Below are 13,198 nucleotides of genomic sequence, written 5' to 3' on the forward strand. Positions count from 1 at the left end.
CATTATGATGACAAATGAACATAAATGAATACTAAGCAGTAAAATGTCACAAAACTGCCCATGTCTTCAGTTGCCCATGTGTTTGATACCAGCATATAGCAAGATCACACATGACTGTCAGATAGGATGCTCTATACAGAAATAATATCAGCCTGAAATATAGCCATGATGAGTGTTAACCTGGTTCAAAGTTGCTTAAAGCTTACTGAATTCTTTGAATCAGTGCACCAGTTTCAAAACACATTTTCCGATGCGTTTTGAGTTCATATTTGTACAGTGTTGCTGCTTATGCTTAAGCCATTCGTATAGTAATACAAACAAGCAAGTATTTACAGTGGTGCTTGTGTAAAATTGAGCAGACTGATTTTTTCTTTGCCACAAAAAAAAAAAAAAAAAAAAAGAAAAAAAGAAAATTGCCTTGAGTCTCACAGCCTGTTTCAGTGTGCAGCAAGAGGAAGCTGCCCCACAGGGGGCTGCTCACATCTCTTCCTTATCCCCAGATACAGCCATGGCACCCACAGGCGATTAAAGCAGTAGCCAGCCGGCTGCAAAAGACATGAAGCTACTGCGCGTTTTTGATCACACAGAGCGTCAGGAGAACCGCTTCCTCCTGTTTCTTTGTTTGATTTGAGACCCAGTCATCACGACCAGCTTTAAGAATACAACAATAATCAGTTCACCAAGTTTAAAGAGCAAAATTTCAATTAGCATGTTCCTACTAGGTACTTTCTCCTTCCCTTGCAGCGTGGCTGGCATGGTGGCAGCAAGGTGACTCGTCGCGGTTGTCCCCGGCAGTGCATGCAGTCAGTGCTGGCGCCCCGGGCTCCGGCGTCAGTGGCGGTCGTAGGCAGCAGCGGCCGCTGGCGGAGCTGCCCCACGGGCTGCAGCACTGTAGTAGTACGGGGAGCCTGCAAGAGGAGAGACAACCGTGAGGAAGACAAAGGTGGAAAGGTGCCAGCTTGCAGCACGCCAACACGGGCGGCAGAGAGGTCCCCAGCCTGAGCTCAGGCTCTCAGCAGTAACGGGCGGGTAATTAGGGTGAAAAGCACATTCATGTGTTCTGCATGACAACGGCGCTATCGTTGCTTTGTGTTTCTGCCTGCTGTAGGGTACCCGGTTCCCCTCCTCAGATGGCGTGCCCTGTGCCGCTGGCCGCCGGCTCTCCCCTGAGCGCGGACCAGGCCAAGGAGCCTCCGCCTGGAAGACTGGGGAACCTCCCGGCCTCACCTCCTCTTAGCCTCCAGCTGAAGGCTTTGCTTTTCAGAACAACTTGACTGATTACTCGAGGGCTGCTGGCTCAAAAGCCTGAGCACAGGGCAAGAATCTCATCGCCAGCCTCTAAGAGGGAGCCCGCGGATATTTACTGTTAACTGTTGGCTCAACTGGTGTAATTGCAACATGCAGGGCTTTCTCCACCTTCTCCCCAAACCGGCCTCAGTGCACTGCCTGGAGTGGTCTCCAGGGCTGGTGAAATAAGCCGTGCTGCCTGAGAGGACAGCCCGAGGAGACAGCCCCACCAACTGAAACACCTCCTGCAAGGACGGGCGCTTCCACCCTATCTGGCTGCTGTGGATCCACCAGGACCCATCTCACAGGCAAGCCCACCTCTTTCTTCTAGGCTGCTTTCGTCCCGAGCACCATGTCACGAAATCAGCTCAGGCTTCATCGCCAACCTCCTGCTGCTCATTTTCAAGGGAGCACAAGCCAACGCATCCGAAAAACGGAGCTCAGCCAACATCTGCTACTGCATGCAATGTGCTCCTCAGCACAGCCATGGAGAAGAAACTTGTTTCTCATGATCAGAGTCCTACCAAAGCATGTGATACTCTGCTGCTGCAGCCCCGGTGGGTCAGAAACGATGGGGTTTGGCAATGGGAATGTGACTTCTGCACCAGTCAGTGCTGCGGCAGCACAGGAGCTTGTACGGGGGGGGTCCTGTGTTGTCCTCAGCGCCATCCCCAGTGCCCCAGACATCCCAACTTAAATATCGTGCAAACCCGCTGCAAAAGGCTGGGTTTAAAGAAGATAAACCAAGCTTCAGGACTGTGGTCCCAGTTGTCTAGAAGGGTAGTTTTACCATACATAAGAGTAATTGAAGAAAGTCCATGAAATCATTGTCCAGGCTAAGAATTTGCAGAGATGTCTGCAGAACTTTGAGGCAAGAGCCCATCTCACCTAGGTTTATTAACTAAAAGGTAAGTATTTTAAGCCATAATCAATGGAGGCAAAGCAGATCCCATTTACCCTTGCGTAAGTGCAGAGCTGGCAGCCTTGCGTTATCTGCTGAGGGCACCACAACCCCTGTCCTGGGCTGGATGGACATCAGGTCAACGAGCCCCAGCCTCAGGAACCATATTTCACAGAGAAGAATACTGGAAAGCTTCACAAGGTCAGTGAACATTGTTCTCATGGGTAGCCTAAAATAAACTGCTGTATAGTGTGTATCCCAGCCAAACTCAAGCAATTAAAAACATGTAAGACTTCCTCGGCCAAATGGGGCCATCTTCAATGACCAAAGGCAAACTGAACAGCTCACCAGACTTTGAAATGTGCATGCCCTGTCTAGCTGGGGTTTTGGGGATGTTCTCCGTAGCCAGTGAATAGGGGGTGCCCAGTTTGTCAGTCCATGTCCCCTCACGGCCACTCCTCCTGCCTTGGAGCCCTTGGGGATCATCTCCTGCAGCACCTGCGGGTAAAACACCTCGCAGACCCACGAAGAGCTGGGTGGAACTGTGGTCCTCACCCACCACAGCACCAGGAGGTCGATGGGGAGCAGGGAGTGGTGGTGCCCGGCTCCCAGGCATGACCGTCAGCGGAGACGCCTGTCCCTGCTGGCACTGGCACCGGCACCAGCACCCAGCCACAGCAGCTCTGCTCAGGCAGAGGGGTGGGAAGTCCAGGGAAGGGATCCAGAGGCACCAAACAAGGTCATCCCGACCCATGGAGTGACACGTGGGTCGCACCAGAGCTGGATGCAGCACTCGCTGAGGTTTTGGGGTAAAGGGGGTCTTTTTGGGGTCACGGCCTTCGCTTTCCCCCTCCCTCTTCCTCTGCTGCTGTTCTGAGTCAGTGCGGCTACCAAAGGCCAATATTTCTCTCACGCTTTCCAAAGGCCTTACGCTTCTTCTGAGTTTGATTTTTCCAGTTCACCTTTCAGCAGTGAAATCAAAAAAGCTTGTATTTAAAGTGAAAAATGAAAACATCACATCACAAAGCATTCACTCTTCCTCGCTGTCACCATGCCCCCATCCAGAACAGACTTGTCCGTCCTTCTGTCATTTTTCCTTTCTAATTCATACTATCATCAATTTATTTCTTGACACAGTCATTTCTAGCGCCTACTTGTTCTCTAATCTTTCCACAGAAACCCACAGAAGAACTGAGTCTAATCCTAATTGACCGGCTCCAAGCCCTGCCCTCGCATGACGCCATGCCGGCACCGGCAGCCGCAGCACCGCGACGGGGCAGGCAAACCCTCCCCGCCAGCGTGCAGGGACCACGTCCGGGCGGGAGTGGGGACGCCACATCAAACGAAACCTGCCGCAAGCAACGTCAAGCCGAATGAGACGAGCAAAAATGGTAAAGAAGTTATTGCAACAAGCCAGCACGAAATTGAATCGTTTTTCTTCATTAGACTGTGTTGCTGTAACCCGCTCTTAGCGTGCACGTGTTGAGCTGACTCTACGCCAGCAGGTGTGCCAGGACGTGCTGGCGGTGACGGACCGAGCCCCAGGCGCGCACGTGCTTGCTTCCCGTGCGCTTGTGCGTATGCCTCCACGTGCCTCCCTGTACTGTAGCACTTCCAGGTCATTCACAGCACAGTGGGGGAAAAAAAAAAAAGATGCCCCTTTCTCCACCTCCTCTTCTGGCTTTGAGATGGGGACACCTGCTACAGCCACCGAGCCAGATGCCACACGAGCAGGCAAGGTTTGTGTCCTTTTCCTAGCACATCCCTCTGAAACTTGGGGTCTGTCCTCACTCCGGCCGCAGTCGGGGCGGGACTGAGCCAGCCCATGCAGCAAAGGCTGTCGTGCCCCAGCCGCAGAGCTGGGTGTGGGTGCCACTGCGGCCGACGACAGGATGGGAGAGTAGGAAGACGCTGCAGAGCTGCAGCATGGAACTGACTTCTTCTTCTGCCCATGCTTCTGTTGACCACCCTGGAGGACTGCAGCTTGGTCATCTCCCCTTCCGCAAGATCTATGGGGCACGGCATTCGGGACGATGGGGAGCAGCCAGTGCTCTGCTGGGGCCAGGCAGCCAGTCCCCACCACGTGCATGCCAAGAGCATCGTCCTGCCATCACATGGGGACACTGCTCACCCCTCTCCCTGCTGCTCCATACTCACGGGACAAAGACAGGGGACTAACGACCACAGTCTTTTCACCATTCTCAGCTCTCTCTATTCCTATTCTCTTTATTCCCCCCCAAAATAATTTTTCAACCCAAGTATCCTTTCTTCCTGCCACTTGCAAATCACAGCATCTCTCCTTTTAGCTCCTCTTTCACAGGTCTCAGGCTGGTGTGATTGCTGCAGTGCAATTCTTTCTTGCCAGCACAGGGAATTAATTGAACATAGGCGCTGTTAAGTGCTTACAGTATTACACTTTCATCTCGGTGAAAGGAGCGGGACTTAGTAAAACAAACTGTGTCAGTCCATGTACCAGTCCTGATTAATTTTGTCAAGGTTTCTGCTTTGAGGCTGATACTGCCAGAGCTTGCTCTCAGGAGAGCATTACTAAACGCACTCACGTATACTCCTGAGAAGAGTGGAAGCATCCTGGATATAGTTTAAATTAACCTCCTCTCCACTGCGGGTGCTCAGGCTCGTCACACAGAGCCTCTGGGTGTGCAAGGAGACTTGGAGCAGGATTTTAAGGCTCTGCCGTAGGATTCCTACTTGCCCTGAATTACCAGTGGGGTTAGTGGACACCTTGGCCGAGAAGGGAGTGCGGGATCAGGCTCCCGGAGATAAAGGCAGAGCTGCAGGTGAGCGGGATCTCTGCAGGGCACAAGAAATGTGTCCGACCCGCAGCCTACAGCTGAACAGGGAGACATTCTCGCTCGGGTCTACAGCTCGCAGTGTCTCTTGGAGCATGAGCTCGGTGGCCTTGCCCTCCAGCACTGTGCTGGCATGGGCAAGCGGGCTGGGCTTCCCCTCCTAGGTGTTGGGTCCTGGACCTTTGCAATGCCCTGTGTGGTACGATGTTGACGTCTAATAAATGCCTTTCCAAACCGACCACAGCTTTGCTTTTGGTGCTTTTCTGACAGGGAGGCTTGAAATGAAAGGGAATCCCAAAGTTCAGCTCACCGAGCCCTCACTGCCCAGCTCTCACATGGTGCCCATGGCGCATTCGAGCAGCACAGGGAGGTACAGGCTGCACCAGCCCTCAACCAGCTCAGCAGTTCCTGCAGCAATGACAGGAACAGAGCGGAACAGGCATTTTAAAACTACCGGTGGTCAGACAAGGGGATGCCCCTCCAGGAAACTCCAGCAATCCGTTTTGTGACCAGGCTGAACTGGAATGGTACGTTAGGACTTGCTGCAGAACAAAAACTCCCATTTCATTTTCTTTTTGATGCATTAAAACTTCCAGTCTTGCAACTCCACATCACCGTGTCATTGCACACGCAAAGCAATCGAACGTTATCTGTGCAGTGACTGAGTCTGTGTTTACTGAAACACAACATTTTGAAAATATCGAAAGTATTTAGAAGAGGATAAAAACAAGGAATCCAAGGTTATACATTTAAGAATGCCCGCCAGCAAAAAAATGCCAGTTTTGTTGTCATTATACTGTGAAATATTTCAATTTAAATAAAGCTGCAGTTTCTGAAGGAAAATGGTAGCATCCAAATCTTTTCGCCCTTGCCTCATTTAAACACATGTTCACAGCACGCTGCTGAGTAAATACTGCTGTAGAAATTCTCACCGGCCTGAGACACGAGCCTTGCCGCGGGAAGCACACCTCCGTTTCAGCTGTGCTCATACGGTGTGCCTCCTGCACAGTCAAAGACGAGACTGGATTTGCCCCCAGAAATCTATCATCCGAAAAGGACACGAGAAAAAGAGGACGAGCAGGAAAAAAAGGGAATGGCGCAGGTAAAAGGTGTCCTGGCACAGAGTGGCTGGCTCCTGACAAGCCTCTGTTTTAAAGTCTTCTCATGACCCAGACCTGCCCATCTCCACCGGCTTCAGAGCACTGCGGGGACGCACCCTGTCCTGCGCCCTGGCCAGCATGCTCAGAGCTTACACGAGCCCGTCATCTCAAACGAGCAGCCGAGCAGGTTGTGGGCACAGCCTGCCGCTGCTGGAGTCGAAGGGCCGCTGCCCATCCCTGCGGGCAGCACGGAGCCCCAGGACGGTGCAGGCTGGCGCAGGGCTGGCTCCGGTGCGGCCCCAGCGTGCACGTCCTCCCCCGTGGCGGTGTGCAGCCTCGGAGCCTCGCCAAAAGCCCTCTCCCCACAGGGAAGGGCAGGCTTGGGGCTGGGTTTTCATTCATTTCTAATATCCTGCCAGTTTCTTTACCGGTTTGCAAGCAAAATTTAAAAAGCCACCCAAAACCTGGCTTCCCAGGCCTGTCCATGCAGTAGAGCTTTGCTAAAGCAGCTCTCCTGCTTCCAAAGGAGTTGCAAAATTAGAAACTAAGAAAGCGTGGTGTGTGCTCTTCCCCCCGGCTAAAGCATCTTCCCCACATGGCCAAGCCAAAATCCCGCAGGCGCTGCCGGCTGTGGCCATGGAAACTGCGGGTTTAAGCACAGGGACTCCCCTGGCTTTGTGCAGCTATGCCCATCCATATTAGCTGGAGATCTGTCCACTGATTTATGATGGAAGCGCTAACAAACCCTTAAATGTGGCACGGCAAATAGCAGCATTATACCAGCACCATGGCATGGGAGGCAGAGGCTGTCTATTGCTCCCCGAGGATTTGTTTAAGGACAAGAACCATGATGAATACAGCCTGGGTGGCTCAATTACATGGGGACTCAATTACTTAAAACAAAGAAACTGGATGAAAAAAGTATAACAAAAATTCAAAATTATTTCTCTGCTGGAGGTCACATGTAACAGCCCTGTCATCCATAAATCTGGAAATCTCTAAGGCATGCTACTCCTGTGTTGAGAGATGACAATTAATTGGTATTTTACTTACCTCATCCATGCAAATTATGCAGGGAAAAATTCTAATTACTGCATGCTACATGTATATAAGGTCAAAGTGGGCCAGCTTTTGACAGTGGTGTAAAATGGATTATGTTTATCCTTCACATGAGGGCCATGATCCTGCACGAGCCACGGGGCTCCTGCCCCCCACTGCTTGTAGGGACCATGCCGGCCTCAGTGAGGCTGCACGGGTACGGCCGTCCCTTGCAGGAGGGATGGATCAGGTAAATGCACAACTGGGGAGCAAATGCAACACGAGGTCAGGGAGAAATGCAAAGTGCTTGAACAAGCAAGCAACAACAGGGTGGGGAGTGACGGGGCTCACATTTGGCCATAAGCAACCCAGCACCCCCCTGAAGCAGGCACTCCCGATAAAGCGCCCCAAGTTTTGTCTGAATAGGATGCCTCACCCTCAAAAAAAGGGGGAACCTGCCCCCTGGCAACACTTTGTGTCTCTGGGAGGATTTTAGGGGGTAGAAAGGGGAAAACAAGGTTTGGGCAAGGGCTTCTTGCTGGCAAAGGGAACCAAGGGCGTTCGTACACCCTGATGGAGATCTGCAGTCCCGCCCGGGGGCCGAGCACAGGGACTCAGGACCGTGCCAGGACACATGTCCAACCACCCCAGTGGTGGGCGACTGCAAATGGGGCACAGCTTGCACTGAGCCCCCAAGGCTGGGACAGCAACTTACCCAGGAGTCCAGGGTTGGGAAACCTCCAGGAGTCATTGTACGTGGAATATTGTGGGTGGCTGTACGGGCTCCCAGAAAACTCGCCCCCTAAGTTAAAGAGAAAAAGACAAAACAAAAGATCATTTGATTTGAGACCGCAGTTACCATTGTGGGGGAGTTCAGCGCCTGCTGTGCTCCAGCGACAGCCTTAGTAAAAGCACTGCTGGCCACTCTCTGAGGAAGGGCAATACGGGTGGGCGAATTATTAAACAAATGGGTGCAGTTATCTTTTACGTGTCCTTTCTGCATTGCAGTCCAGGCCTGCAGAGCTAGTGGGAGTTTCTCGGGCAGCCTGTGCTGCAGGAGCGAGACAGCGAGGAGGGATGGAGAGGAGTCTGGGACACACTCACGGGAGTGGCCCTTGCCTCCATGGCCCTACAGCCCTCAGGGCAAGAAACACAGCATGAGGACAGGGCTGCTCAGACAGGCACTCTGCTGGCAGGAGAAGATGAACCAGCTAATCTTCTACATACTGGGTACCCTTCCAGGCTCTCCAGGAGAACATGGTCTTGGTCCCAGATGTCTGTCCATCACTGCAACCCAAGGAGAGGGATGCTTGCATCAGTTTCAGATGGCTTTGAAACCCTCCAGACAAAGGCACAGAAGAGGCTTGAAGAGTTACTGCTATTTATCTCCTCACCAGCTCCCGCTCTCCCCATCTGTTTGTTCTCTTCACATGTCACCTTCCGTTTCATACTTCAGCTGCAAGCTCTTCAGGACAGAGCCTTGCACCATGGGGCTCTGACCCAGGGCAGGGCACCCGGCTCCACCACCATGCAAATACCAACACTGCTGCTGATTTATTAGGAAATCTTCCACGAATGACATTCTCCTCCTCTCTTTCTTCCTCCTCTCCTTTTCCCTCTCTCGTGCACAGATATATGCATGCACAACACGGCACAGAAGGAGGAAGAGTAGGGTTCCTACGGCAAGAGGAGGAGAGGGCTGCCAGGCTGCAGCAGAAGATGCTCACCGTGACTTCCGCCTGTTCTGGTCCTTGGTGCTGACGTAGCCCCTGCTCCAAACCCAGGGGCTGCCTGTACCCCAGCTGAGCGGCAGTTCTGCAGCTCCCCAGGCTCGGCCCCCGCCACAGACCTGCCCTGGGGACAACGACCGGGTCCCCAGGCCCATGAGCGGCCTCCTCGCTCAGGTTTTGGCGAGTTGCTGACCCACTGGCCCCAGGGGAAAGGGGCAATGCACTGGTCAAGGCATCGCAACCCCACCGCGCTGTCTGTCGGGGGGGGCCCTCATCTGCGATAGCGCCTGTGCCTGCTGCGCAGTCCTGGCAGCCGCTGCGGCCACCTGCACAGGTATTTTCTGCCAATACAGAAATAACGCAGGCTGGTGACAAAATTTAGTCAGGTCCAGTGCAGCTTGGTCTCCATGTGATGCTGCTTCAGTAAAAACGAGCTGCCTCTCAGCCTACGCCAGTATGGATGCCAGTAAACATGCTGAATGTGCTGATGGCAAGAGCCGCCCGTCACTGGTTTGCTCCAGCGCGTCTCCGTGAACCACCCTTTTCTGCTCCCCACAGCCCTTCTGACCTGTAGGGCTGCACCCCCCAGCCTTGACCTGCTCCCTCCCCCCAACCCAGCGCCCACGGACAGGGCAGTGAGATGAGGTCTGAAGCAAGCAGCAGCAAGCGCTTCCACGCTCGGCATGCCTTGCTGTTTTGACCACATTTCTGCACAAGCTCAGAGTGGGTTTTCATTACTGTTTCTAAGGAATGGTATTAATTCACCATGAGCCATGGAAAATGGAGCTGTTTCCAAACCTTTCTTCCTGGCGAAGTACATCGTGTCTAGGTTTCCACTCTGCTCCCTGTCCTGGATGACAGATGACTTCAGTACCTGAAGGTTACCTCTGTCACAGTGCTCATTCTAAAAGCAAGGCATGGTGAAGATGGCGAAGCCAGAAGAGATGTCAGGAGCCACCCGAGGTACCAGGGCCACTGGCAGAGGCATCCCCATTGCCTTCTGCCAGCCAGGCAGCAGGACACAGCCGCTCCTCTCTGGTCCCTTCCTCTGCCTCCCCGCTGCCGCACCTGAGGCTGTCTGCTAAGCCAGAGCCCTCCCTGCTCGCCCCCTGTTCCCAAATCCCCTCAGCTTCCAGCAAGTCTCGGACCTGGCTCTGCCCTGCCGGTGTTTGCCCAAGCCTGCAAAGCGCGTGGGCAGCATACTGGCTGGTAACGTCACGGGTGGGTGACAGGATCTTTCCCAGTCCTTGAGGGCTCACGGCCAGGTCCTCCTTCCAGCGCGTGCCGCACAAAAATCCCTTCATCCTGTGGGTGCCTCTTCTATGGGGAGGGGCTCGCACGCTGCCTGTCCCAATGGTTCCATCCCTTCCTTCCCACAGAGCAGTGAGAAGTGCGGAGATTTAGCCCTGTTTTAGTTGCACAAAACTAAAGTTGCTCTGCCTGACCAACGCGACACATGAAAGCCGATGGGAACGAGTCTCGCTGCCGCATCCTCCCCTGGAGCTGTGCAGTGCACGGACAGAAGGACAGGGCGGACAGGACAGCAGGACAGACCCCATCCCTGCTGTGGGCTGTTTGCGCAGGGTGTGCAGAGGAGCCTGCCAGGCTCCTCCGTGCACTGGTAGCACCCCAGGCTTTGAACGAAGCGCGCGGCGAGCCCGCTTTGAAGCCCTGCGAGAGCTGCGCCTGAGGGACGGCACACGTACCCGTCCGAGGACAGGACAACCCCTCATTTTCAGCCATCCCTCCGCTCTCCCTCCCTCCCCTTCGCACCCGCCGCCGCTTCCCTCTCCCGTCCTCCCGAGGCTGCACAGTCCCGGTCTGTCCCGCACCAACGCTGCGCACGCTGCTGAGCAGCGGCAGCGCGTTCTAAATGCTCATCAGCGCTGCAGCAGGGCTGCGGGTGGGAACGGGCTGACATTTCATTGTCTCATCCTCTCCTGCCTTGCTCTCCTCCCCCACCATCCCCACTGCCCTCCTCCCCACACTCACACACAGACACACATCGTGGACCCTCTCTGGGGGACGCTCCGGTGCCTGTCAGGCTGAGGCTTCCAATTCTCTGTTTTTTATGCCTCAGTGGTCAGGGTGTCAAGCTCCTGCAGTACAGACCAGCCAGGAGCTCGAGGAGTCACTGAGCACCATCAGCTCGGTGACAGTATTGCTTGCTTCTTAACATACTCTGCATATCCATCAGCCTTGCGGGGGCGGGCGGGGGGGGGAGAGAGAGAAGGGGGGAAGGAAGGAAAATGAGAGCAAAGAAATACGAGAGAGGGGAGGGGAAAAGGAGAAGTGGGGGAGAAAGTCTCAAGCCCTGCTACTACCATCGCAGCGCTTGGGCAGACAAATGGTACAGCCATAAGTGAAACCGAGCTAGATGAATGAACGCCGCATGAATGCCTCGTGATTTCCACCAGATATTCCGAGGTCCGTCAGCTACACTTCTTGACAGCACTGCTTAGCGGGCAGCCCTCACCACATGCAAAAACACAACAAATCAGCTACCCGGGGACACGCACACGTGCGGCGTGTTGCACACGTGCGCGTGGCACCTGCCCACGACACGAGGAAGGGGTGCAACGGTAAGCCCCCTCCTTACTAATTCTGGCATCACTGAGATCCGAAGACACCAAACCAAGGGCTTCCGCCAGAGTTAGCCCACCCCTTGCTGCAGACCCCACTCCACACTGCCATGAAGCTTTATGCGGCTGTGGCCCAAAAGGGGTCAGACCCCGCTGTCACCACCAGAGGCAGAGGTGCAGGGGAGGAGGGAGCAATGATTCCCAGTAACACTGCTGCTACGAGGCAGCAGCAAGCCCTGGGAGATGCGTTCCACCCCGACACGTTGGGACAGAGGCACAGCCCCCTTGCCCACGGCGTGAGCCTCAGGGCTGGCTGCAACCGGAGTCTGAAGGTGGTGGACGGACCCTCTGCTGCAGGCGTTCTCCATTCTGCAGCACTGCGTTGCCCGTTCCGCAGCATTTTCTCTGGGGATTATCAACTCACGTCTACCAGTCTGTTTGGTTTTAAGGCAAGCTTCCTGCAAGTTTCCTTTGTGATGTGCAGAAAAACTGAAAAGCGTGAGCTTAGAAATCTCAAGAACCAAGAAATTAAGAAAGAGATTTAATGGTGTCTTTCAAACTGCCATGGCTTTAGAGAACTGCCCCTGCAGGGGACGGGGGAGGACGCAGGCACCTTGGTGCACGGGTGCCGGACTCGGGGCAGGAGGGTGCTGGAAACCGTCCTCCCCCGCCAAACAGCAGAAGGATGGGGCAGACAGGCAGAAGGGACAGCAGACGCCGTCGGATGGCTGGCTGCGCAGTGGGACAGACCCAGGGTCAATCTCAGCCAGCTTTGGATCTGGGCAGGTGGGAGGGGGATGCAAACTATTTGCCATCTAATCTTTTTTTAAACATGGATGCTGCAACCGCAGAGTAACGTAAGTAAGTTGGATGGGGCCTTTGTAGGCTATCATCTGCTCCAAACCCCTGCTCAAAGCTGGGCCAGCTTTGACACAGACCGTGTCCAGCCAAGGCGTGGAAATCTCCCAGGACTGAGGTTTCACATCTTCCCTGGGCCCCTGATCCAAAGCCTGGCCGCCGTCACTGCACGGAGCACCCAGCTGCAGTCCCATTAGGCAGCACAACAGTAACGAATGTGTCCTTTAGCCTTCTCTTCTTAGGACCGTGTGGCACTTAAGACCAGCAGAAACCAGCAGCCTAGTCAAACATGGAACATGGCTGTTACCCAGCTGCTGGTACCTTTGGACTAAAATGCAAAATGTCAACAAATACTCCATAAAGAAGTTTTATATCTTACTTCCAAGTTCAACACGTTGCTCCAGTCCCCAGAGTCTCAGAAGACCCCGTGAATGAGAAGCTCCAGAGCCTGTACAGCTCAACCAGGGCCAGCCACGTGAAGGTGGACGTGTTTGCGCACTTTTCACTGTGTTTTCTCAGATACCAGGCTTTTGCACATGCGTTTGGGACGGGGAGAAGCCACCAGGACCACGCAGGTGAGCAGCTGTGTCCGAATGACGGCAGCAGGTAATTAATACAACACGCAGGTGACGCACCGTGCAGGTGATGCACCGTGCCTTCCTCCCTGCGACCACCACGCGACAGCTCCCGGCCAGCGCCGACAGCAGTGGCTGCCACCCAATGGGGAGAGCAACCGCAGCGCCGCGGCTGTGCCGTCCCTCCTGCTGGACTCGTCCCAGCTGCTGGTTTTCTCCACCAGTCCCCATCAGCTGGGTCCTTTTGCCACCCAAGCTCCAGGTTTAGGACAGTGTTTTATTCAGCCCTTCCATTTGGTAGAAAATTAAAACAAACC

The 13,198-nt window shown here is 54.2% G+C and overlaps 1 protein-coding gene across 7 annotated transcripts in view; it reads right to left on the reverse strand.

The window, feature by feature from the left end:
* Window positions 1–831: 831 nt before the first annotated feature.
* PAX5 (paired box 5) overlaps window positions 832–13,198 on the reverse strand; it is a 139,737-nt gene continuing 127,370 nt past the window's right edge. For all 7 annotated transcript variants that reach the window (XM_072859404.1, XM_072859403.1, XM_072859401.1 and 4 more), the window contains 2 exons: window positions 7,852–7,938; window positions 832–908 (listed from right to left, as the gene is read on the reverse strand). In XM_072859404.1, the coding sequence (XP_072715505.1) occupies window positions 832–908; window positions 7,852–7,938 (164 nt within the window). The remainder of the gene's footprint in view (window positions 909–7,851; window positions 7,939–13,198) is intronic.

The sequence above is a fragment of the Ciconia boyciana genome, chromosome 4 (genome assembly GCF_034638445.1).
Source record: "Ciconia boyciana chromosome 4, ASM3463844v1, whole genome shotgun sequence".
In the NCBI taxonomy this organism is placed as follows: domain Eukaryota; kingdom Metazoa; phylum Chordata; class Aves; order Ciconiiformes; family Ciconiidae; genus Ciconia; species Ciconia boyciana.